At 33.7% G+C, this 25,555-nt stretch overlaps 1 protein-coding gene across 5 annotated transcripts in view; it reads left to right on the top strand.

The window, feature by feature from the left end:
- Positions 1 to 24,025, top strand: part of LOC106062209 (cytoplasmic dynein 2 heavy chain 1-like) — a 62,757-nt gene extending 38,732 nt beyond the window's left edge. For 2 of the 5 annotated variants that reach the window (XM_056039280.1, XM_056039281.1), the window contains exons 50-77: positions 274 to 513; positions 1,215 to 1,340; positions 2,390 to 2,509; positions 3,110 to 3,276; positions 3,941 to 4,064; positions 4,311 to 4,432; positions 5,016 to 5,229; positions 6,296 to 6,547; positions 7,085 to 7,105; positions 7,675 to 7,773; positions 7,982 to 8,105; positions 8,801 to 8,964; positions 9,308 to 9,427; positions 10,857 to 11,135; positions 11,712 to 11,867; positions 12,121 to 12,228; positions 12,339 to 12,543; positions 13,072 to 13,232; positions 13,419 to 13,544; positions 13,659 to 13,769; positions 15,065 to 15,299; positions 16,224 to 16,265; positions 17,888 to 18,084; positions 19,243 to 19,464; positions 20,370 to 20,585; positions 20,690 to 20,889; positions 21,308 to 21,506; positions 22,331 to 24,025. In XM_056039280.1, coding sequence (XP_055895255.1) covers positions 274 to 513; positions 1,215 to 1,340; positions 2,390 to 2,509; positions 3,110 to 3,276; positions 3,941 to 4,064; positions 4,311 to 4,432; positions 5,016 to 5,229; positions 6,296 to 6,547; positions 7,085 to 7,105; positions 7,675 to 7,773; positions 7,982 to 8,105; positions 8,801 to 8,964; positions 9,308 to 9,427; positions 10,857 to 11,135; positions 11,712 to 11,867; positions 12,121 to 12,228; positions 12,339 to 12,543; positions 13,072 to 13,232; positions 13,419 to 13,544; positions 13,659 to 13,769; positions 15,065 to 15,299; positions 16,224 to 16,265; positions 17,888 to 18,084; positions 19,243 to 19,464; positions 20,370 to 20,585; positions 20,690 to 20,889; positions 21,308 to 21,506; positions 22,331 to 22,489 — 4,509 coding nt within the window. In that variant the 3' untranslated portion in view covers positions 22,490 to 24,025. The remainder of the gene's footprint in view (positions 1 to 273; positions 514 to 1,214; positions 1,341 to 2,389; positions 2,510 to 3,109; positions 3,277 to 3,940; positions 4,065 to 4,310; positions 4,433 to 5,015; positions 5,230 to 6,295; positions 6,548 to 7,084; positions 7,106 to 7,674; positions 7,774 to 7,981; positions 8,106 to 8,800; positions 8,965 to 9,307; positions 9,428 to 10,856; positions 11,136 to 11,711; positions 11,868 to 12,120; positions 12,229 to 12,338; positions 12,544 to 13,071; positions 13,233 to 13,418; positions 13,545 to 13,658; positions 13,770 to 15,064; positions 15,300 to 16,223; positions 16,266 to 17,887; positions 18,085 to 19,242; positions 19,465 to 20,369; positions 20,586 to 20,689; positions 20,890 to 21,307; positions 21,507 to 22,330) is intronic. The other 3 variants (XM_056039282.1, XM_056039283.1, XM_056039284.1) reach the window with 3 other exon arrangements.
- Positions 24,026 to 25,555: the final 1,530 nt, after the last annotated feature.

The following is a 25,555-nucleotide window of genomic DNA, read 5'->3' as shown; positions in this document are numbered from 1 at the left end:
TACCAGGACTTAGAATTAGCACTGTGTATAGGTCATTAGCTCCTGATTTTACTCAGGGTTGACTCCTGAAGCCTCTCCCATGTATTGGTATAGCTGCAAATGCAGCATAGGTTTGTATTCATAGTTTTCCTTCTCCTAGGTGGGTAGCCAGTCTAAACTAATGAGCCCTGCTGCCAGAAAGTATGTGTAATTTGGTAATAATGTTATTTAGAGGCAGTTTGTTTATGTTATGTTTAAATAAGATGAATTTTTTTTTGTGTCTGATATAAACAGGTTCCTTTGATGCTTCTGACGAGGCCACCCAAAATAGAAGGGGGCTCAATAGGAGAGATCAAAGGTCACAAAAAGAAGCTCTCCGGGGGTGATGAACTTCTGAAAAGTTTTCTTCACATCCATGAGTCGTGTCAGAGTCTGCGTGCAACACCCAGGAAGTACATGATCTTCTTGAAAACTTATCAGTCTGTGTATGAGAAAAATAAGCATAAAATAACAGACAAGCAGCGCCACCTGCAGGTAATGATGTCATGACATACAATGTTTTTGTTACTTTATTTTGTTTAATCAACATTTAATTTTTTCAATACCTATTTTTTTAAATATACTAATTTTATTAATGTTCTGTATTTGTTACTTATTTGCAGACTGAGTTTCATTAAAATATTTTAAAATAGAATAAAAATTGTACGCAGTGTGGACAAAAAAACATCAGTCCTTTATTTCACATAGCCCTGAAACAGAACATAGATCACTATAACATAGATCACATGCTCTATACACATTTAATATTGATGACTCAGAGAAATAAAACAAATGATTAAGAACAGTTTGATTTATGTAGCCTATGTGTTATTATTAAGACATTTCAACACCTGGTAAACCATTAGAAAAGGGAAGCGTGGTCGAGAGGCCAAGTGCGCTTGAACTTGGCTTGGCTTGGCTACCTAGAAGGGGGCTCGAGGTTCGACACCCGACTCGGGCAGAGTTGTGTTTACTGAGCGCCTAAAGGCAGCACGGAAAACCAACTCCTAGATACCCCCTCCCCCCCCCCCCCCCCCCACTGGTCCACAAATGAGATTGGACCAAAAGCGCTCTGAGCATGCTATAAGCATGAAAGTAGCGCTATATAAAAGCTATAATAATAATAACAGTCAATTACTTCAAGAGTTTAGTCTCACATTGATGTCACTGACCATGTCTGTGTGCTCTAATTCCAGGCTGGTGTTTCTAAATTGAATGATGCCAAAGTTTTGGTGGATGATTTGAAAAAGAAAGCTGGTGAACAGAGTATTTTGTTGGCAGAGAAACAGGCAGAGGCAGACGGTGCCCTTAAAGAGATTACAGTAATTTTTTTTTTTTCTGAATCATTGACATTCTTTATAACACCTACATCTCTAGATATCTATTTGTTTTGTTTTTTTATTGTCTTGGCTTAGAAAATCTAATTCTGTTTTTATTGTCTTGGCTTAGAAAATCTAATTCTGTTTTTTATTGTCTTGGCTTAGAAAATCTAATTCTGTTTTTTATTGTCTTGGCTTAGAAAATCTAATTCTGTTTTTATTGTCTTGGCTTAGAAAATCTAATTCTGTTTTTTATTGTCTTGGCTTAGAAAATCTAATTCTGTTTTTTATTGTCTTGGCTTAGAAAATCTAATTCTGTTTTTATTGTCTTGGCTTAGAAAATCTAATTGTTTTTTATTGTCTTGGCTTAGAAAATCTAATTCTGTTTTTATTGTCTTGGCTTAGAAAATCTAATTCTGTTTTTTATTGTCTTGGCTTAGAAAATCTAATTCTGTTTTTTTTATTTTATTTTTTTTACTCACAAAATAGAAACCAGTTATAACTTGAATCATTCTCTTTCTCAATATATTTTTTTTTCTTCTGAATTTTTATCCATCCACTTCCCCCTCTTTCTCCCATTTTTTTCCTTTGAATTTTATTTTTGTGTGCCAACTTTAAATTGTTCAGAATCATGGTTCCAAAAATGTCCAACACTTGTAATGCAGATTTACATGTAGAAAATATTTTGAACCAAGAGCTGTTCTAATCACATGACTTCAGGTGTCTAGAGAAACTAATCATTAATAATATTCTCAGTACCGAGTACCTGAGGGTCAGATTAAAGTTTAAAGCTAGGATCTGAACATTACAATGGATTTCCCAAATTTGTCCATCTCTAAATAAGCTCAGGGTAAAAACATGAAAGTAAGATCTTGGCTGCAGGTAAAATTGTGATCAAGTAAAAACTGACATAGTGATTTGATTTTTTTAAATCCTAAATTTGATTCCAGGCCGTCATATTTTTGTAATTAGGCTCCACAATTTTTAGTTTTTTCATCATTAAAGCTTTTTGGAAATATTTTGAGTTACTGACAATTATTTGTATTTTCCAGATCAGTATGCAGAATGCAGGAGATCAAAAAGTAGAAATGGAAGAACTGAAGAAAAATGCAGCAGAAGAGAATAAAATATTGGAAAAGAGAAAGAAAGCAATTGATGTCGAACTGGCAGAAGTAAGATTCACTAGTTCATAGCAGTTCAAAATTATTTTATAAAAAAACATAAATTATCTTAACTTTTTATTTAAAACCTGTTTGGAGGTAGTTACAATCAAGGCCTTATAATAATATAAACCAAAGTCAGACTGATTCGCTCCCTGGTCATCGCCACATTTTTATATTCTTGCATGGCTTGGACACTAGCATTAGAATTGAGATGCTACAGAAGAATCCCAGGTATCACATTTAAAGACCGCATCACAAAGAGATCAGAGACATGATTACTATAGTGATAGGACCACAGGATGATCTGCTAACTATTGTAAATAAAAGGAAACTAAAACTTTATGACCATGTCTCAAGGTCTTCGGGCTTGCAAAGACCTTCTTTCTGGGAACAGTACCAGGAAAAGGAAGAAGATGCAGACAGAGAAAGCGATGGGAAGACAACATAAAAGAATGTACGGACGTGCCATTGAAAGAAATTCTATCCAAAGTAAAAGACAGAGATGAATGGAGAAAGACGGTTGACAAATCTTGTGTGGTGCCCCAGTTGTCCAGCAGACTAAGGGATAGGTGAAGATAATATAAATGTTAACATGTGTGTTTTACCCAGGTGGAGCCACTAGTTCAAGAGGCTCGCAGAGCAGTAGGGAGCATCAAGAATGAATCCTTATCAGAGATTCGAGCTTTGAGAGCGCCACCAGATGTGATTAGAGATATATTAGAAGGAGTCTTACGTTTGATGGGCATCTTTGATACTTCATGGGTCAGCATGAAAAGGTAAGAAATCTACTTGCTGATAGATTTTGTTTTAAACAGAGTTTTGTTTTAAATTAGCTAAAGGACTGCTGCCTTAATGTATCCTTGGTGTTACAATTATAGCCTCTGAATCAAGGGAAAAAGTATTCCATAAAAAATCTTTTTTCTTTGAAGACTTTACTTCATCCTTTTATGTTATTAAAAAATGGAGAGTCAGGTGTCATTATTTCTTTTTATATTAACTTAAAATTATTTTCAGATTTAAATCTAAGATGATAATTGTCAGATTAAATTCTTTGTATTTTCAGATTTAAATCTAAGATGATAATTGTCAGATTAAATTCTTTGTAGAATTATACAATTATTCTGAAAATACATTACATTAACCATGGCTGAGTGGTAAAGCATTTGGTTTCTAAATTTGTGGTCTTGGGTTTGAATCTCGGTGAAGACTTGGATTTTAAATTTTGAGATTTTTAGGGTGCCCCTAAGTCCAGCCAGCTCTAATGGGTACATGACTTTAGTTAGGGAAAATAAAGGCATTTGGTCATTGTGTTGGCCACATGACACTCTCGTTAACAGTTAGCCAAAGAAACAGATGACCTTAACATCATCTGCCCTATAGACGACAAGGTCTGAAAAAGGAACTTTACTTGCCGCATTACTCTTACCATTTATTTTCTAGTTTCCTGGCTAAAAGAGGTGTCAAGGAAGAAATTCAAACTTTTGACGCTAGGACAATATCACCAGAAATAAGAAAAAGCGTAGAGGAACTGTTGAGGAAAAATAAAGATTCTTTTGATGCTAAGGTGAGTTCTGATGAAACTCTTTCTCCTATAAATAAAATATTTCTAAGCATCCTAACAAATGATATATTTGTTTTGATAGTATTAGTTGTAGGTAGAGTTTGCATTAGTTGTAGGTAGGGTTTGTATTAGTTGTAGGTAGGGTTTGTATTAGTTGTAGGTAGGGTTTGTATTAGTTGTAGGTAGGGTTTTTACTTTTTCATAGTAGCAGTGCCTGAATCTTTTTTTGTTTTGTTTGTTTCATATCAGAATGCTAAAAGAGCGTCGCAAGCAGCTGAGCCCCTGGCAGCCTGGGTTGTAGCCAATGTCAAGTATTCCTATGTTCTGGAGAAGATAGAGCCTCTGGAGGCTGAACAAAATGAATTGAAAAGGTAAAAAAGTACACAAATAGTAGTGGTCAAAGACCATGCAATATTTTGTAAATATTAAACCCCAGTTGTTTTAAAACTCATTCTGCATCAGGATATATATATATATTTATAAATAGTTTGTCGATGGCATTAATTGATGACCACTTTTGTCAGTTGGAACTGAGGCTTTGGTGTTGTATTTTATACCAATTCATTGAAAGGTGAGGCCTATCTGAGCATGAAATGTTCAGCTGCATACCAGGCATGCTAAGGTAGATGAAGCCTGTGCTGATTGCTGTGACTTAATGTTATAGCTATTTTGTTGTTGTATTCACCTAAAATTCTGCACCAGTTCTTAAAGTGAGGTGTAATGATGTTATTTGCACTAGACTCCCAAGAGGCAGAAACTAGGTCTATGCATTAAAACACTTTGTAATGTAAACCTAAGATTTGAAAAAAGAAAGAATTTTTTAAAAGGGCAGCTTATACATTTAAACTCAATTGACTAATGTCCTACAATGACTAATGCTAACTATAGCATAACTGGATTGTTACATTTACTATAGTATAACTATGTTGATGTCTGTCCCCCCTATATTGTCAGAAACTTGGATAAAGTTGAGTCCAGAATGTCCAAATTAAGTCAAGCTCTGGGAGAAGTTGACCGTAAAGTAGCCACCCTACGCAATCGTTTTGAAACTTTGACCAAGGAAGCAGCAGAACTAAAAATAAAACTGGACAGAGAGAATGAAACAATTGATGCTGCCGAAACCTTGGTGACCAAACTGGAAGGGGAATACCAGCGATGGAATCAACAGGTTAGAAGTCCTATCAGTAATCAATAATAGTTGTAAAAATTACAGACTTTAAAGAGTTAAGAGATTAGTAGATTCAATGTACAGGCTGTCAGTGAGAACATATTGATAACCTGATTAGATTTGCACTTTAAAAAAAAAATATTTAAATATGAAATTAATTTTTAGCAGTCATTTTTTTTATTTTTTTTATTTTTGGAAATTAAAAAAAATAGAATAATTTCAAACTAATTAACACAAAGTTTCATAAAAATGCATAAAGTAGTAACCTTTGGTATTAAAAACACAAGAAAATTTTGTAAGTAAAATAAAAACAATGCACTGATTTCATTTGGTATGTGTTGTATGACACATTAGTTGTATGAATAAATTGGATGTACACAAACATTTATCTGTTTAATATATTCTATTATCACTGATAAATGGTTGAAAAACACTATAAAATATTCTGTTTCCCGAGCTCATCTTCACTGTGTACACTCAGATTGTAGCAGTCATTATACGAAGTGATTAGGCCAATCCAATAGGGAAGCAAAAAAGAACCCCAATTGGGTTACTTAAGGACCAAGTCCATTCCACTAGTGGGTGTGGAAGAAACCGCCAACAAACATGTCACTATCCACACACCGTTCCTTAAAGGACCGTTTTTATTGCAGACACCTGCATAGAAGAAATATGGGGGAGTTTCTTTATGAGCTTGGCCTTTGGCCTCATTTCTAACTTGAATGCCTTGAGATATGAGCCATCAGTAATAAGGATATACTGATGAGTAGTTTATATCTGCTTGGATCTTTCCTAGACAGAAGTTTGTTCACACAGGCAGATAGAGACAATCTTAAATAGGCCTAGAGTTCCAAGAGTCATAGACTCAATTCTTATGACAAATAGAAAGAAGAAAATAATATTAATTCTATTTTGACACAGATTACTGTAATAAAAGTTAATTCAAATGTGTCTGCCAATGTAAAATCATTTTTTAGTCCAAAAAATTGCAGGAATGTAGAGACACTGCAAACTGAATGCTATTCCAGGATAATAAAATGTGTTATCTTTCTCATGGTTTATACAGGTTGGTGAGCTAACTACAGAACTTCAAGTGCTGCCTAAGAGAGCTCAGCTGGCCGCAGCGTTCATTACTTATTTGTCTGCCGCACCTGAGGACCAGAGGAGAAATTACCTCAAACAGTGGCAGGATACGGTGGGTGTGGATAAATTTGATCTTCGACGATTCTTATCTACTGAAAGTGAGCAGCTGATCTGGAAGAGTGAAGGTCTGCCGTCTGATGACCTGTCCATGGAAAATGCATTAGTTATATTGCAGGTAAAACTTTGCAATCCTATGTAACATTAAAAGTCTTCAGCCTGTTATAATTAATTTCAATTAAATAGTTCAGAAATTCTATTTTATTAATTGTAAAAGTATTCTTCAAATATCTTTGTACACTGTCTGCATAGGCTATTTTTTTTAATAAGTTTTCATTGTCTGAAATTTGTGTTTTTAAATGAATGGAAAGTTCTACATTAATCTACTTGGCTTTCAAAGGGAAATGTTGGCCCTTATATTTTGCATGAAGTTCACCAGTGTATACCTTTCTTTTAGTTCTTAAGCTATTAGAGGTGGTCCTTCAATAAGATCAGTTTCCCTCAAGTCAAAACAAGATCTTGATTTATTTATTGTTGGTGGTCCCTAGAGTATCTAATGAAAAGCAATGTTTGACAATAGCTGCAAGCCCACTAAATTGCCATTTCAAACATTTAGCGTAATGTTATTTAGTTTTGAGTAAAAAAATGAAATAAGCAGAAACTCAAAATAAATAAACTCTGATCTCATGAGTTAAGTTCTTTCTGATATTTCTAGGTTCATGACATACCTATTGGGGTAAGAGAACTCTGCTGTGCTTTATAAATCATTTGTTTCAGTTGAAATGGTTTGCTTAATCTTTTTATTTTACACGCTTTTTGGTGTTATTAAATAAACCCAGCTTTGGAAGAAAATGTTTTTAGTAATACATTGTGTTTTGAGAACAATAACATCTTTTTTTAATATAATCAATCATATTATATTTTTAATTATTTTCAATGTGCAAAATTTTTTAAATTATTTTGTTTTGTATTAATTTACTTTATATCTCTTTTTGGTTTTTCATTATGCAAGATTCACAAGTTGATCTAAAAATGTGCAATTAAAGCATTTTTCACAAATATATCATGTTTGAAACTGTATTATTATAATTGTTTTATTGATTAGCATCTAATTTATTTTCATTTAAGTCATTTTACCCTTTTACCTTTACCAATTCCTTAGTCTATTTATAAATATTAAGATTTAGGTAGAAATATTATTCAAACAATTTAGAAAATATAAATTTGACTTTGTTTTTAAATGTCATATTACACTTTTATAATGTAATCTTTATTCTCTTGATAATTTTGAGATTCATTTTGCAGAGTTCTTTGCGCCCATTCTTGATTGACCCATCTTCAAGAGCAACAGAGTGGCTTAAAGTCCATCTCAAGGCTAATCGTCTTGAAGTCATTAATCAACAGGTCATTGACTTTTCATCAAACACTTCATTCTCTAAACAGTTTTAGTTAGTCATATTAGTCTGTTTTTTTTTTTTTTTCTGGTTGTCTTTCTTTTTTGTTTTTAGGAATTAAAATTTAAGATCAAAATGTTATTCAAGTGTAACCTGTTTGTATTATTTCTATATTTTCAAGTCTTTAAATTGATTTTTTTGTTCCTTTGACGGGACAGGATGCTAACTTTAGTACTTCCTTAGAGTTGGCAGTCAGATTTGGCAAGACTTTAATCATACAAGAAGTAGATGGTGTGGAGCCCATTCTGTTTCCTCTCTTAAGAGGCGACCTGACTGCACAAGGTAAAATTGTTTGCTGGTTTGTACTTAGAGATTGAATTTTAATCTACCTATTCTATGTTGGTGAAATAAGTTCTGTGTGAGATGTACTATGGTTATGCTACAATTAAAGGAGCGTAACTATTATTTGTTTAGTATAGTTGTTATTTACATATTTTGGAGGCGTGGTGGCTGAATGGTAAACCACTTGGCCTCTTAACAGAGGGGTCCCAGGTTTGAGTCTGAGTCCACCTGGCTTTAATGGGTACCTGACATTAGTTGAGGAAAAGCAAAGGCAGTTGGTCATTGAGCAGGCCACATGACACCTTTGTTAACCACAAGCTTCAAAAACAGATGACCTTTACATCCTCTGCCTTGTAGATTGAAAGGTTTATAAGGGAAATTATATTTACTTTACACATTTCAGAACAGCAACAAACAAACCATTGAAATTAAGGTAAACCCCAATTAGATAATTTAAAGATACAGGAGAAACAACTATTTTATAATGATGCTGCCTCATAGTAATCAGAATATAAATAAAATAGCACAATTTAATTTTAAATAAAAACCAGCACCTAGAATTAAGAGTGCATGCGAATGTTCTAATATGATCTTTTAAAAACATTAATTGTTAAATTTTAAATTGGTTTATTATTTTGTGCAAATTTTTTTCTGATACATCAGTATGTTTAATGTAATTTATATTCTCCCCTTAGGTCCCAGGTTTGTGGTGCAGATAGGAGAGAAGACAATTGACTACAATGAAGAGTTCCGATTGTTTCTCACTACCAGGAACCCAAACCCAGAGATAACTCCAGACGCTGCAGCCATCATTACAGAAGTGAACTTTACCACCACAAGAGCTGGACTGACTGGCCAGGTCAGTGCTAACAATGCAATAAGTTTGACAATTATATATCATTCAATGCTTTAATAAAAGCTACTTTAATTATATGTTTGTCATGATTGGTTAGAGAGCAGTTGTATCTCTTTTAAGTGTTACATAGGGAATACAAAGGTACAGCAACAACCAGCACATAGAGAGAAAACAATGAATAAACTCCCTAAATATTTCTCTACTTTAACAAAATAATTGTTAGTTGTTATACATTATCATAGTCTAACAAACATTATTATAGCCTAGATTTGCTATGTGGGGCTGCATAATGAAAACTTATTTCTATTGATGCATTGTCCAGTAATTTCATTGTATTGGTCCCCAGCTGTTAGCAAGCACTCTTCAACATGAAAAACCAGAATTAGAGTTGCGAAAAACAGAGTTACTGAAGCAAGAAGAGGATCTGAAAATACAACTGGCCAACCTCGAATCCAGTTTATTGGAGGTAAAAAAAATGAGTCACTTCTTGTGTTTATATTTTTGATTACTTGTATAGTTAGGAGTGATTCCCCTTATGTAGTTTATAAAAGGCCTTGCAAACTGTGCTTAGTTGCCACTTGCTCCTGAGTTACCAGCTTGACCACTTGACCTGTGTTGTGAATAGTATTTTTCTGTTAGTGGTCGTGTGTCATGGGGTACTATGAGAAGTGTGCCCTGCTTTGGAGATCTTTGGGCTAAGTATATCTTTAGTATGATTGTATTTTGTATAATGTATAATTATTAGTAGATATAGCCTCAAATGATTTCCAGGCAGTATATCTTTACCCTGATGTTCTTCATCCTGGGGTACTCCCAAACGTGACATATCTTCATAACTGTTTTGATACTGATCAAGAGCATGGATTTTTTTAGTAGTGTATACTGTGCATTGGAGGTGCAGTGTTTGAGCGGTAAAGTGATTTACTTTCAAACGTGGTCTTGGGTTCAAATCCTGGTGAAGACTGGGATTTTTAATTTTGGGATCTTTAGGCACCTCTGAGTTCCCCCAGTACCTGACATTAGTTGTGGAGAAGTAAAGGTGGTTGGTCATTGTGCTGGCCGCGTGACACCCATGGGCCACATAAACAGATGACCTTTACATCATCTGCCCTATAGGCCACCTAACCTTTACTTTACTTTTATACTTTACATTCCCATTTCTTATTTAAAAAAAAAAAACATTAATCAGACAAGATAATTCAGATTAGAATTTAATTTTGAAAAATATCTTTGTTGAACATAATTTTCGCTGCAGACGTAGATCCACATCCCAGATAGCTGCCCCTGGATGTGACAAACTATGTAGATCACAGCTGTTATTGTAACTCCATTAAATACTACACCCATTCTCATCTTTGGACTTGGAGTCTTCTTATCTTATATAATACAGACGTTACTTCAAAGAAAAAGATTACGTCCTACGCGTCATGCATTTAGTCATGCATATTAACCAATGACTTAAATTCTGCCAAGTCACTGGTTTTCCTGGCTAGCTCAGGCAACCCATTCCATGCTCTAATAGCGCTAGGGAAGAAGGAGTATTTGTACAAATTTGTCCTAGCATATGGGATAAGGAATGTGCCTTCATCTTTGTGTCTTTCAGAGTATTTTATTAAATTTTGAAGATTATGGTTCAGTGTTTTATGTATAGTTGCTACTTTACTTTTGAGTCTTCTGTCCTGAAGGCTTAGAATTATTATTGTTATAATAATTTGGCTCATTAATTTTTAAAATATTAATTTTAATATAAATGTTTTTCTTTTGGAAATACGTCTGTTATATTTACACATTATCGCAGCAAAACTAACTAGTCGTATTTTTTTTATATTATGTTTCTAATGTCTAGAAAATATTTGTAGATATTTCTCAGCATTAACGTTTTCTTTGAACTTCAGGAACTGGCCAATGCTAAAGGCAACATCTTAGAAAACAAAGAGCTTCTGGATTCCTTGAACAAAACCAAAGCCAGTAGCATCACAATCACAGAGTCTCTGGTGGAGTCTGTTCGTTTGCAATCTTCGCTGGATCAAGAACGCAACACTTACTTGGGACTCGCTGAGAGTGGAAGTTGTCTGTACTTTGTCATTAGTGACCTGGCCAAGATTAACAACATGTACAAGTTCTCACTGGCGTCTTTCTTGAGGCTATTTCAGAGAGCACTGCAGTCAAAGCATGTAAGGGTAGATAACTTTTATTGGTAGCAGCAGAACTAATGAAGCTTAATATCATGTGTGTTTTATCAAATCTATATTCAATGTAATATTAATATAGATATAACTTTTTACAAAGCGTATATCAACTCACACTGTCTGTCTGGTAAAAAGTTTCTATACACTATTTCTCTCACACCCAATCTCAGATCAAGCTGAAATTTTTGCACAATTATTTCTTTTACCTGACAATACAAAAATCAATCAATAAGATTAATCAATTAGTTAATTAACTACTAGTAATCAATTATTTTGTTTAGCATCAAACAAGGGATAGACATTGTAATTGACAGATTTTGTGGTGTAAGTTGAATTAGTCCCTTTAAGGAAGCTTGAGCTTGAAATTATTCTAAACAAATTGGCGAAAATAGTTGGTAAAAAATATTTCTAATTACACACAGATATTGTATTGTTAGTCTAGATCTATTACAAAATTTAACCACTGAACTGATCCTCACAAATTGATACATTTTATACTGCATATAACAAGCTTGTTTTTTTTTTTAAAGTATTTTTATGTTTTTTCCTGTTGTGTTTCAGGATGGAAGTAGCACTGACCTAAGATTAAAAACACTGAGTTCTAAACTGTTGATGCTTGTCTATGAATACGTCTGCCGCTCTCTCTTCAAGGCAGACAGAATGATGTATGCAATGCACATGGTGCATGGTTTTAAGCCAGAATTGTTTGAAGAAAATGTAAGCAGATGTTGTAGTTTTATCAAAATGTTTGACTAGAATTCTAAGTGAAACATCTCTAATCTTATCACATTTAAATGAAATATCACCCAAAGTTGATAATTAGTTTTGGACATGTGTATTTGACTTAATTCTCTATCAGTGATTTGTTTGGTCATTCTTGTAGTTTTTATTTTAAAAGACTTGATATTAAATTATTTGTTTCATGTGAAAATTATTTGATTTGTTTCATGTTAAATTATTTGTTTCCTAGGAATGGGAAGCATTTACTGGTGTGTTGGTAGCAGACGTGAAAGGGGATGGTGGGAAGACAATATCCTGGGTGGATGAAGAGAGATATGCTGCTGCTGCTGCTTTTAAGGTCAATAAAAATTCTTGTCAAATAGTTGACATATAGTGCTATCTTTGTGTTACAAAGGGAAATTTACATTTTATTTCTGTTGTTCAATATTGTCATGTCCATATTCTTAGGCCAACTTCCCAAAACTGTACCAGACATTAGACCTGGAGGACACTGGACTTTGGTCAAACTTCTCTAGAAGCAGCCAGTGTGAGCAAGAGTTCCCGTCTGCTGTTGAAAGAAAGATTTCCTTGTTCCATCAAGTGTTGGTCACTCAGGCCACTCGTCCAGACCGACTGATGAGTTCCATGGGATTGTTTGCTTGCAGGGCACTCAGTGAGTACATAGCAGACTTTGATGTCATCTTTAAAAAGTAAAACTATTTGTGAGACAAATCTAAAGTAACCCTGCTGATGTTAATAATTATTTGTACAGGAAGAATTCAAAACAGTGAATTAGTTTTCCATAAGGCTTAACGATTTAAGTGTTAAAACACTTGGCTTCTGAACCTTGGGTCCCAGGCTGAAATCCTGATTAAGACTAGGATTTTAATTTCAAGATCTTTAGGGTACCTCTAAATCTACCCAATGGGTAAAGTAAAGATTGTTGATCATTGTGCTGGCCACATGACACCTTAGTTAATCATGGGCCTCAGAAACAGATGACCTCAACATCATTTGTCATTGATTAACTATTGAACTAATTTTACTTATGCAAAGATTAGTCTTGAGACTAAAGAGTCAATGCTGCTAAAGATGGACTATCGAGCAGAGACACTTTTTTTTAAGATTGAAAATATTAACAATTTTGTTAAAAATTTTAAAAAATGTAATGAAAACTAAAATGCCTGACCTATACAAACAGATATGAAAGAGTTGTCGCCACCGTCTGTCAACTTGAAGAAGATTTACCAAGAGTCCATCTCCACTGAGCCAATCTTGATTGTCATCTCTCCTGGTGCTGACCCATCTCAAGAGCTACAAGAGTTGGCAACAGAAACTATTGGCTTTGAAAGATACCATCAGGTGATTACAGAGAGAGATGATTAAAGATTTTGATGTGGCCTTGTAATGATATATATAAGAGTTTTACTTACATTAGTTTTCTTTTAAATAATTAGAAATTTAAGCAAACAATTATTTAGTTGATTCTAGCAGTTTCCTTAATCAAATTAAAATTCAGTCTTTTTTTTTTCACTTGGCCATTTAAAGGTTGCCATGGGTCAAGGTCAAGCAGAAGTAGCCATGAAACTGATCCGTGAATGTGCCAAAAATGGTGATTGGTTATGTCTCAAGAACCTTCACCTTGTTACTGCATGGTTACCTGCTCTTGAAAAGGTTACAGTCTGTTGTAGAAGTATTAAGTTTCTCAAACATAAAGCAGTTAGTGATATAATGATGTGCTTATAGTATACAATATTACTAAATTGTCTAATGGAAATCTTCTTTCAGGAAATCAACACCATGCAGCCTCATAATGACTTCCGTTTGTGGCTGACATCTGAAGTCCATCCCAGAGTTCCAACAATTCTTTTACAATCCAGTCTAAAAATAACTTACGAGGTAAGTGGATTGATGGCACTAATTTACTTTATTATCATATGTTTATAGATCATTTGTCATCCCATATGGGACTTAAGACCTCATAAAGAGAAAAAAAAGTCTACACAGTTTTAATGCCAGCGCAGATTACAAACCTCACTGTGGTATAAGCAATGCAGGCCTGAATTAGCTGTTACTATTAGAATGTGTAGCTGTGAAAACTGTCAAGGGTCTCAAATTTGAATCGCAATTCAAGCTGAGATCTGTTTTCTGTGTGTCTAATGGAAGAAGGGAAACGTTTTTACTTCCACTTACCTATAAAAGGGATTGGACTCTAAGCACTCATAAAAGATTCATTACATAAAAGAATTTTTTTTAAAATATATATCCTAACATTTTTTTGGTCATTAGCTCATCTGTTCATACCTATATTGCTAAAGTGCACACTTCAGAGTAAACTTTGATTCACTGTACCAAGCACAGCCGGCCCTAACAATGGCGGGGCACTATGTGAAACGTATTGTGCAGGGCCCAGTCTGGTTAGGAGTAAGCATAATGTCAAAGTTAAGAATTGGTATTAGAAATACATTTACCTTTACAATAAATTTGTATTAAATGAAAGCTGACAAAGCTTTTTTTTTTATCGCATGTACAATTGACACCCCAAAATGACAATTGTGTCTATTTTTTAGAAAAAATTTTATGAGTTTTTATGAGATTTTAATAATTTCAAAAGAGATTTCTAAGTCTTTTTTTGTATATTTTGGAATTTCAGGAGATTTCCTGGAGGCCCTTTAAAATCAGGAGGCCACGGAAACCCTATGATTATATATAAGTTATAATGGTTTAATCTAACAACTTACACTTAGAATTAGTGCAGGGCCTATGATAGTGGCAGCATATTTCTAGCTTGCTCTCTCAAATAGATTTTCAGTATGATCAAAGGATTTATTTTTCAAGGCTACTTGCCACTATGTTCAACTTTTCATTGCTCATTCATGTCATGTTCCATCAGCTATATATATCTTCTGGTTTCTTCTTCATTGTTTCCCAGTTCTATCCTACTCTCTTAGCTACATCTAGTACATTGCGCTGCATATTCTTTTTAGTTTTCCTATGTGTCTTTACTTAATATTTACTATCTCAGTCAATTGCTGTAAAGCTCTTCTAATAGAAAGTTGCAATTCACTGTTTACTTTGACTCACTGAATATGTGTGTATACAAGAACTTGCAGATTATATATTTGTAAAGGACAGCTGCTAATACAATTTATTTTTTCCAATTGTCTATTCTACCTTATTTATAAATCAACCAGGCACCACCTGGAGTAAAGAGGAACTTGATGAGGACTTATGAAAGTTGGACCCCTGACTACATTGCTCGTGGGGGCAGTGTTCTTAGGGCACAGTCTCTGTTTGCACTGGCTTGGTTCCACGCGGTGATGCAGGAAAGGAGAGTCTACATTCCCCAGGGCTGGACAAAGTTCTACGAGTTCTCCACATCAGATCTAAGAGCTGGGGCGGATATAATTGATCGTCTTTTTAAAGGAGGTTTGCAGTAAACTTCTTTTATTTCATTAATTTTTTAGTGTACAAAAGTTTAATGAAATTTATTAATAGGATCATCCAAAGTGTGCAACTAATTTTTGCGAGTAAAGATTTAAAATTACTGTGAAAGAAAAGAGGAATATATTTAAAGTTTGATATATTTTGAGTCTCATTAAATAGTGCATGAATCATGTTTCCTAAATCAGCCAGGAAAACCAAAGACATGCACAACTAAATTTCAGCAGTGAGAAACATTTTCTCATTTTAGTTCCAAATTGTTGTAGAACACCTCTAAAATCCCCTTGTCAATATACTTGCTTTAAATTTTTTAAATAAAAGATTTCTTCTAGTCTCATTGCAAACATGATTATAAATCATATTGGAAAAAAAAACAATTCTATATTTACTAAAATCAGGAAGATTCTTTATAGCTTATTTTCTGTTACAATCTACGTGGAAAATTTACTAAGTTAGACCATGTGTTCAGGCTATGGATATATTTTGTTTTTTTATGTTTAAGTTATTAAAAGTGTATATTTTCTGAATTTTTCTAGCAGTAGTTTGTGTTTTTACAAATATATTTGAAAAGGAAAAAAGAAGATATCTTCAAAAAAAAAACTTAGAGCTACTTCCCTTTGCTTAGGATTACAAAGTTGTTAATTGTAACTGGAAGTAGAACTTATAGGGTAAATAAGATATTGAAGATTGGTGAAGTGATCGATTTGATAAAGTACTGTTAGATAATATAATGTAGGCTTGAAGTGCTAGATTGAGAATGCTTCTGCTTCAGAGGAATATTTTCATCAAACTCTCAAAATAAATTTGAAACAGAAAAATTGTGATACTTCCCTTTGACTGTTGATGTTCCATTAGTACTTTCTTGATATTATTTTAGATCTGATCTGTGTTTTTTGCTTTCTTTTCTAGAACTTTATGATGATAATTCATTCAAACATGTTGGCACTGAAGGTTATTTCCCTTGTGTGCTCTGTGTGTGTTTTTTTTACCAAATCCTATGTTTCTTGACATTTAACTTGATGTATTGAAAGAACTTAACACAATTTTAGCTTTTTTATTTTGTTTAGTCTTTATAACATGCAGAGGACTTCAGATTATTTTAAACAAATTACTTTTACGCTAGTCAATTTATATATGGACCTAAGTACATTATAAAGTACCCCTTTCAGACCTTGATGATCTTGGGGTCTTATGTTTCTATGGCTGACAGTTGGCCATTTATGATGGCAGGGTAAATAATCCATGTGTCTGACATAATTATCTTCTTTTTTAAAGTACAATCTGAAATCTATTAGATAAGATAAGGAATGGAGGGTTTTCATGTGGCCAGCACAATGACCAACCACCTTTACTTTTCTCAAATACTGTCAGGTACCTATTAGATTGGGTAAAGTCAGGGTTGCCAAAGAATCTCATATTCAAATCCCAATCATCACCACTTGGTTTGGAGGCTATTTTCTTTGCAACTATGCCCCCTCTAAGTATATCTTGTGGCTGCAAAAATCCTTGTAAAAAAACTTTTGACTTTTGACTTGAAATTTCAAGTCATTTTTCTATGTAGCCTGCTGAGAGTCAAGATGATATGTGATCATTTGAGTGACGCATTGCCTCTCCATCAGAAACTGTTGGTCGTGCCATTTTGTCTTTTTTAAACTAATGTTAAATCAAACACATTCTAGTATTAAATGCTAAATAGAAGTAAGTACTGGGAGAATGAATCTAGGTTTAAAAAAAAATAACATCATTTTTGCTATTAGTTTCCTATTGTAAACAAGGTAAAAATGTGCACTATTTATTCAAGGCTTGACTGTAAATTAAATTATATATATATTAATTTATTTAAATTTTTGAATTCTACAATTTTACAAAATTTTTTTTTTTTGTATATACCTGCTGATTTAATATAAATCTGGTGTTGGGTGAGGTGACTTCCTGTTTCGATGACTTAATTTAAGTTGAATTAACTCAGTGTGAAAGTCTGTTTATGTTGATCTACAGCACTAAACTACCATTAAACCAATAAACTTTTGCTTTGAATTATATCCAGGCATTTACTGACTCAACTGTATCATATATTACCTTAGAGAAGTCCAACTTTATATACAAGCTTTATTCCACAACTTAAAATCAATTACTTTTGAAAAATGATACATTTTTTATTCATTTTAAAACTCATTTTAAAACTTAAAATATCAATAAATGTTAAATTTCTAAAATACAAAAAGATAAACATTTATTTTTAATGGTTTTGATCCAATCTGGCATTTGAACCAATTTAAATCTCATTGAAGCTACTGTAATATTCTTCTACTACTAACCTGCTTTTTCCTGATGAGCTGTAAGCTCTTTTGCAGACTGAAACTACTCTAATATAAATTTGTTCTATGCACATTTTGTCACTTTTTTTTTTAGACATTGTGTTTACATTGTACTTCAAACAACCAGTTTTTATAACATTTTTAGATAAATTTTTATTTAATTGATTTCTATAAAGTTTCTAGTATTCTATATAAAAGGTTAAAAAAAGCATTCTCTTTAGTTGTTTTAGCTAATTTTTTGGATTTTGCATATAGGGCAAGATCAGATACAGTGGAAATTTGTCCATGGACTGTTTGAGTTTGCCATTTATGGTGGCAGGGTAGATAATCCACTGGACATGGGGGTCATGGTGTCCTACTTGCAACAGTTTTTCAACAATTCTGTCATCGCACAGCAGAACAAAGGGAAGCGACTTGGACCTCTTAAAGTACCAACCTCCACCAATATTCGGGTAAACAAATTTAAATCATACAAATGGAAGAATTTTAATGTTTTCATAAACTTTATAAAATACTGTACAAGTAAGTCATTGTCAATTCTTTTTAAATATTTTCACAAATTTTGACTTTAACTGACAATAATGTTGTATAAGTCAGTGACGTAGCTAGGTTGGGGGAAGGGGGTCCAAATAAAAATCCCCTGCGTCGCCACTTGTGGGAGGCCCCATAATTTTTTAAACATAAAATATTAAGCAACTGCCATGTTTTCTAGCAATTCATTTGGTAAATAAATTATTGACAATCTTGCATATATTCCACACATTAGACTTATATATTTATTAAGTACATCATCTCAAGTCATGATGTCAAATGTCAAAATGCAGAGACCAAGCCTCCAGGCCCCCAAATTCCTCGCTACGCTACTGGTTAATGTATTAATTTTGTTTTCTTTCACTGTGTGATCGAACTTTAGTTTTACCTCTAACCAATTTTAGGATATGAGCCATGGGAAAGAGAGATGTAACAAATTACTCCCAAGCAGAACATTAGGTCATACACGCCATTGAAGGGGAAGGTTACATTAAAAGAGTCTTGGATTCTGCTTTAACGACAATGGCAAAGAAGCTGGGGTTTTGTGTTATTGCTTTTTTTTTTTTATCTTATCTTATATAATACAGACATTACTTCAAAAAAGAGTAAAGTACCCTCTTCTATCATCATCATCATCAAACTCCATTTAAGTGAGGGCTTGAGAGGCTTAAATCCTCAATTCATCTCTTGCTTAAGCCCTGGACAGAAACCATGTGTAGTGCATTCAAGTCACCATACAGGCCGGGAAATTGTGGTTTCTTCCAAAGACATTGGAATCTGTTTGGCAGATGATGTAAAGGACATTGTCCTATTGTCCCCATTTAACTAGGGTATTATGTGGCCAGCCTGATGATCCTTTGGATTAACTTTGCCCAACTAATGTCAGGCACCCATTAAAGTTGGGTGGTCTTCCTGAAGATCCCGAAAGTTTAAAATCCTTGCCTTTGCAGAGATTTAAACCTGAGACCCCCACCAGCTTAGAAGGCAAGCACTTTACCACTCAGCCAACACAATCTCTTCTAAATTTTTTAATTTTAAATAAAAACTTTTAAACATAACTTTGACTTGAATTCCCTTAGGACTTTGTTGATGTCATTGAATCTTTGCCTGAATTTGACAAGCCATCTTACTTTGGGCTGCCAGAGAACATAGAGCGGTCAGCCCAACGCAGCAGTAGTGCAGCTGTTATATCTCAGCTACGCATACTTCAAAGGTCTGATGCTAAGGCCAGTAAGTTTGACAAAGATGTTTGGGCCACAGAGCTAGGACCTATACTAAACTTGTGGAAGAAAGTCAATCAGGTAATCTTCTCAAATACATTCATTTTTGAAACCTGAATTATAAGTATCTAAAATAAAAACTAAGCTTAATAATTCATTAAACCATTTAATTAAATCTTAACATTTCAATTAGTAATAGAAAATATTTGATACGTTATAATTAACTGGTTGTTTTTGTTTACTACATCATGAAGTTCACATACTAAAAGTTATATATTGTTATAACTGAACTGGCTGTAGGGGTAGCCATTTGTATGACCATATGGCACATGTGACACAGGCCGGTGCACTACAAGCAGCCAAGTGTGATGAGGAATAGCTATTCGATAACAGATGTTTGGACACTCAGAGTGTCACCAGTGATATGGTCCTTTTTTCATCTAGAAAGAACTGGTGACAAGTTCTTGGTATTTGTTATTTTCAAGAAAAAACTTGGCGACAAGTTCTTGGTATTTGTTATTTTCAAGAAAAAACTTGGTGACAAGTTCTTGGTATTTGTTATTTTCAAGAAAAAACTTGGCGACAGAATAAAGATAGAGTGCAAGAACATCCAGTATATGACCGGCACAGTAGAGTCCAGTGCAAGTCAGTCCTGCAAGACAGTATGGTACAGAAGAGTCCAGTTCAAGACAGTCTGGTACATTAGAGTCCAGTACAAGTTAGTCTGGTTCATTAGAGTCCAATGCAAGACAGTCCAGTGTAAGACCATCAAGTGGAGTCCAGTAGAAATTCAGTTTTGGGTTGGCAGTTGTATAGTATTTGGCTGTTAATTATTAGCACTCTGTTTGGCACCTGATTTGTCAAAGTTTGGCAGTTTTGTCATGTTTTCCATTGTTCGCAGAGAGCCTGATAGAGTCTAATATTATCCTTAACCTTGAGCCACAATTATTTAGACTGACTTTAAACAGCTCCATAATGTTTTCTAGGGCCAGACTCTGATCCAAATGAAAGTGAATGCACCATCTGAGAAAGTCTCCAACGAGTCTCCTGTCCTGACTTTCATTAAACTGGAGAGTTACAATGCCATCAAATTAGTCCAGTCCATTCATACTTCATTGGCAGCTCTCAGTAAGGTCATCAGGGGTACACAACTCTTAACTTCTGATGTACAAATGTTGGCTGCCGCTCTTCTTAATCAAGAGGTAGCTTTTTCTTTTTGTTTAAAAATTATTATGATTGTTAAATTAAAAAAAATAATTTTTGAATGGTTATTTCTGTGCTAATTGCTTTGATATTCTAATTGCAGACACCTTTAGATTGGCTAAACAAATGGGATGGTCCAGAAGATCCAGTTCAGTATCTTCGTGGTCTAGTCAGTCGAGCAGCAGCCATACAGAAGTGGGTGGAACGTGCAGAATCTGGAGCTTTGCTGAGAGAGACCTTAGACCTCTCTGAATTGTTCAAGCCTGATACTTTCCTAAATGCATTTAGGCAGCAAATTGCCAGGTTGGCTTTTGTTTTAGAAAGTCTTTGTTGTATTTAAGTAGTAGTAAGCCTATAACCATTTTAAGGGGGCACAGTGGCTTTACTTGGCTTCTAATAAAGTCTAGAATTTCAAACTTAAGGATTTTGGTATGCCTTTGGGTCCACCCAACTCTAACAGGTACCTAATAATAATTGGCAGAAGTAAAGGTGGTTGGTCATTGTCCTGGCCACATCACACACTTGTTAACTGTCAGTCATAGAAAGACATGAGCTTCACATCATATGCTCCCTTAGATTGAAAATTTTGAAAGGGGAACCTTTACAAAAAGCAATCATTTGTATGACTAAGCAATAGAATTAGAAAAGTTGAATCAATGACTCGGAGGATATCTACATTACTTTTAGAATTTACTATCACCTTTTTCATTTTTTTTCCTAGGGAAATGAAATGTTCAATGGATAGCCTGAAGTTTGTCTGCAGCTGGCGAGGATCAATTCAAGGAGCTCGTACATCTATCAAGGTGGGGGGTCTCATGATAGAAGGTTGCACCTTTGATGGCAGCCGCCTCTCTGAGAATCAACGAGACTCCCCCACTGTGGTGGCTATCCCACCTTGTATAGTTTCCTGGATACCTAAGGTTTGTACGGTATTTCTTTTTTTCCCATTCACTATTCTTACAAATATTGTAACAAAATTATAACTATAGCATTCTTAGTGCATTCTGGGAGCATATGGAAGTTTTAGGTTCTGCCTTTAGGACTTCAGCAAACCTAATTCATCTGCCTGATCATGTAGTATACACTCTAGACCAGGGGTCTCAAACTCATATTAGCATGTGGGCCACAGTGGAAAGTAACAATCAGTCAGCGGGCCACGTGTTTGAGACCCCTGCTCTAGACTATTGTTCTGACTTTTTGATGGTCCTGGGTTCATACCCTGCCCGCTGCTCTCATTGTCCCACGGGAGGTTTGGACCAGGAAGTAAATTATCTTTATATGAATTTGTGAACATGTACTATTTACATTAGATTTTTACCAAGTTGTTAAATTTTTACTACCTTTGCTATTTTAACTGTGAATAGACCTTGATTTTAATGATTTAACTGTATAGAATTTAGCCCTTGTTATGTAGAAAGAGAGTACTCGTTAAGGGAATGCAGGCACGACATGGCCTAAATTGTGCCGATGTGCCTAAAATCAAAATGAAATCAAACTTAAATTATCTTTAACTTGGAAGGAAGATCTGAAACATGTAAAATATTTTACAAATATCTTAAGTAAGGATTCGAAGTGGAACTCCTTTGATAGGTATCAAAGTGGTTTATGACATTTATCCACTGATCTTTTTACTCTAGTTTGCAAGATTGTTGTTTTTTTTTTATTTTAAAATTTATAAAGGCACTTGACTATAAAACACTTCATTTATTTCTTGTTATTGAAATGTTTCTGCTCGTGTTTTCAGGAGTCCCCTGACCCATATGGAATGGACGATGTCATCTCACTGCCTGTGTATTATTCTAGCACCAGAGACAGAATTGTGACAAGACTGGATGTACCTTGTGGCGGAAATGTCGACCAATGGCTGCAGACTGGGGCAGCACTCTTCTTAAAAAATGATTAAATAATAGATTCACTAAATAATATTTATTTGTTGACATAGAGTTTTTAAAAAATTGACAATTCAGTAGTTATTATTACATTTGGACAGATTATGTTTATTTTTTTCATTTTAACTAAATGTTTATGATGTGTACATTTTCCCTCTTGGCTGTTTTCGGTCTGGGAAAATGATGAAACGGCACTAAAGAAGTTTATGTGTCGAAATATTTCAGCATATCAATTCTTTATTTGACCTTATGTTTAAATGTTTTCTTGATCAATTATATAAATACATTTTAATTGGCAGTATTTTAGGACTATATTGTAAAACTTGTTGATCATTTTTTTGTCTCTAGTATCCTGTATTCTCCATCATTCCTTTCCATATGAAAATATTATAATTGTTAAAGACCATACAAACCTGCTCTGTGTCTGATAAAGAAGAAGCAATGCACTATGTTGCTATATGAAACCTGAACTATTTAATGGAAGACATTTATTTTTACTCCGTCCATTTGACCTGCAGAACATTTTGTAGTTCCCTTCATTATTTGTTCTTAAAATACATTTTTTTTTCTCTTTCCATCCATTTAACCTGCAGAACATTTTGTAGTTCCCTTCATTATTTGTTCTTAAAATACATTTTTTTTTCTCTTTCCATCCATTTAACCTGCAGAACATTTTGTAGTTCCCTTCATTATTTGTTCTTAAAATAATTTTTTTTTTCTCTTTCCGTCCATTTAAACTGCAGAACATTTTGTAGTTCCCTTCATTATTTGTTCTTAAAATACAATTTTTTTTTCTCTTTCCGTCCATTTAATGTTACACTGTGAATGATTTTGTTGACATCAGTTTTATTGTTAGACTTGTTAGCAGGCATGATTATTTTTTTGTTATGGCCATTAATCTTTCAGGTCACAATGGTAGTAGCAACTTTACTTAATTATTTTGATTTCTTAAGTAGCCTTACTCATAAGCCTGTGTACTATTTGGATCTTTTTAAATTAAGACACTTTTGCAGTGACCTAGTGTTGAAGCACTTGACTTCCGAAGCAGGGGATCCAGAGTTTGAAGACTGGGCTTTTTACTTTCAGGATTTTTAGGGTGTCTATGAATTTACTCAGTATTAAAGGGCTACCTGACATAAGTTGCGGAAAGTCAAATCCGCTGGTCTATGTTAGAAACAGGACACCTTTGAAAACTGTCTACAGAAACATATAACGTTTACATCATCTGCCCCAAAGAGCAAAAGGTTTGAAATGGGGAACTTTAATTAGTTTTACTTTTTCATAACATTGAAAGTTGCTTAATGTCTATGAATATGACACAATGTGACTATAGTACATTGCACTATGTCTAGAAGATTTAAAGATAAATCATTTTAGTTTTAAATGAGGTGTGTGACCAATTGTTTTTAATCAATTCTAATATTGAAATTAATGGAACTCAAAGCATTCCACAAAACTAAACTGCTGCTGTGATATTTTTAGTTCTATTTCTGTTTTGTGAGCTTGATGACATGTTACAATCTAATTGTTAATAAAATTATTGATTTTGATGAAGTGTTTTATAAATTGTTTGGTATAAAAGTAATTGATATAGCTGCTTATTGTGAGGTATGTTTGCAAATTGTTTAACTTTTTGGGGATGTTTCTTTGGATTTCATGTTATTTACATCCTATCCCAAACAATAGGTGGACGATAGGGGATTGTGGCAGTCAAGACCTTTAGGTATAATACTTATTTACGTATTTGTCTGATCTGATGTGAAGTAATATAAGAAACAAGAATAATAAAAAAAATATATATCTTAAGAGTATTTGTATTTTTTAAGCGCTATTTCATGCTTTTAGCTTTCTCAACACGCTATGATCCTATCACTTGTATACTAGTTGGAAAGGGGTGGGAGTAAAATTTTGTTTTGTTAATCACTATAAAATATAAAGTGGGACTTATTTTATCATATACCACCTTATCAATCAAGTATAATTTCTTTACCTTGTTTGAGATACCAAACTAAATAATTACCAATAGTTAATTAACTAATTTGTTAATTTTTTTTTATTGAATTTTGTTTTGTCAGAATATATAAACTTTCTCGTATGTAAATTATGAGTGAGTCATGTATGAATGTACATATTTTTTCATAGTTATTATGTTCTGTTTGGTGTAATGCACAAATTGTGAGACAAATTTCCTCACGGACAATAAAGATTATTATTATAGTTATTATTATTATTATTGATCCGAGATTGGGTGTGGGAGAAAATAACGTGTATATTTAAAATAATCCTGCAAAAGAACCCTGTCACTTTTACAATTACTAATGGACGTAAGCGTGATAAATTATTTATTTTTTTTACAAGCCAATGTACATCCTTGTGAATTTATACAAATGAACATCATTCTAAACATCTAGCAGTGACTCAAATATCACTAGAGTACATCTTTTTTAATAGCTGGAATCCACTGCAATTTATAATTAAATTTGTACATGAAATGAAACAATCCTTCAATATTTCATACTAGCAAAACATGAAGAACTGTTTTTAAACATTTTATTTAGGCTTCACAAAAGAAAACCAGAAAGAACTTTAAATATTGCATACTAGTATTTCATTCCAGTTTTGTTCAATAAGAAAAATAACTATAAACCTTTTTTGTTCTTCTTTAAAATACAGTAAACTAGACTAACCATGCTTATAAAATTCGAGTGGTCTCCTAGACCTAGAAGAAAATGTTTGGCGCAGATCTCCGCGCCTTAAGTGTTAAAAATTTCATGTCTTTTTGTCCATAAACAAATGGTTTTTATTGGTTGGTGGAAACACCTAAACAAATAAATGTGGCATTTAAATTAGCTTACTCTGTATGTTATCTTATCTTATATAATACAGACGTTACTTCAAAAAAGAAGATGATTACGTCCTACGCGTCATGCATCTAGTCATGCATATTAACCAATGACTTAAATTCTTCCAAGTCACTGGTTTTCCTGGCTAGCTCAGGCAACCCATTCCATGCTCTAATAGCACTAGGGAAGAAGGAGTATTTGTACACATTTGTCCTAGCATATGGGACGAGGAATATG

The sequence above is a fragment of the Biomphalaria glabrata genome, chromosome 8 (genome assembly GCF_947242115.1).
Source record: "Biomphalaria glabrata chromosome 8, xgBioGlab47.1, whole genome shotgun sequence".
In the NCBI taxonomy this organism is placed as follows: domain Eukaryota; kingdom Metazoa; phylum Mollusca; class Gastropoda; family Planorbidae; genus Biomphalaria; species Biomphalaria glabrata.
This window is presented reverse-complemented; position numbering and strand designations above follow the sequence as displayed.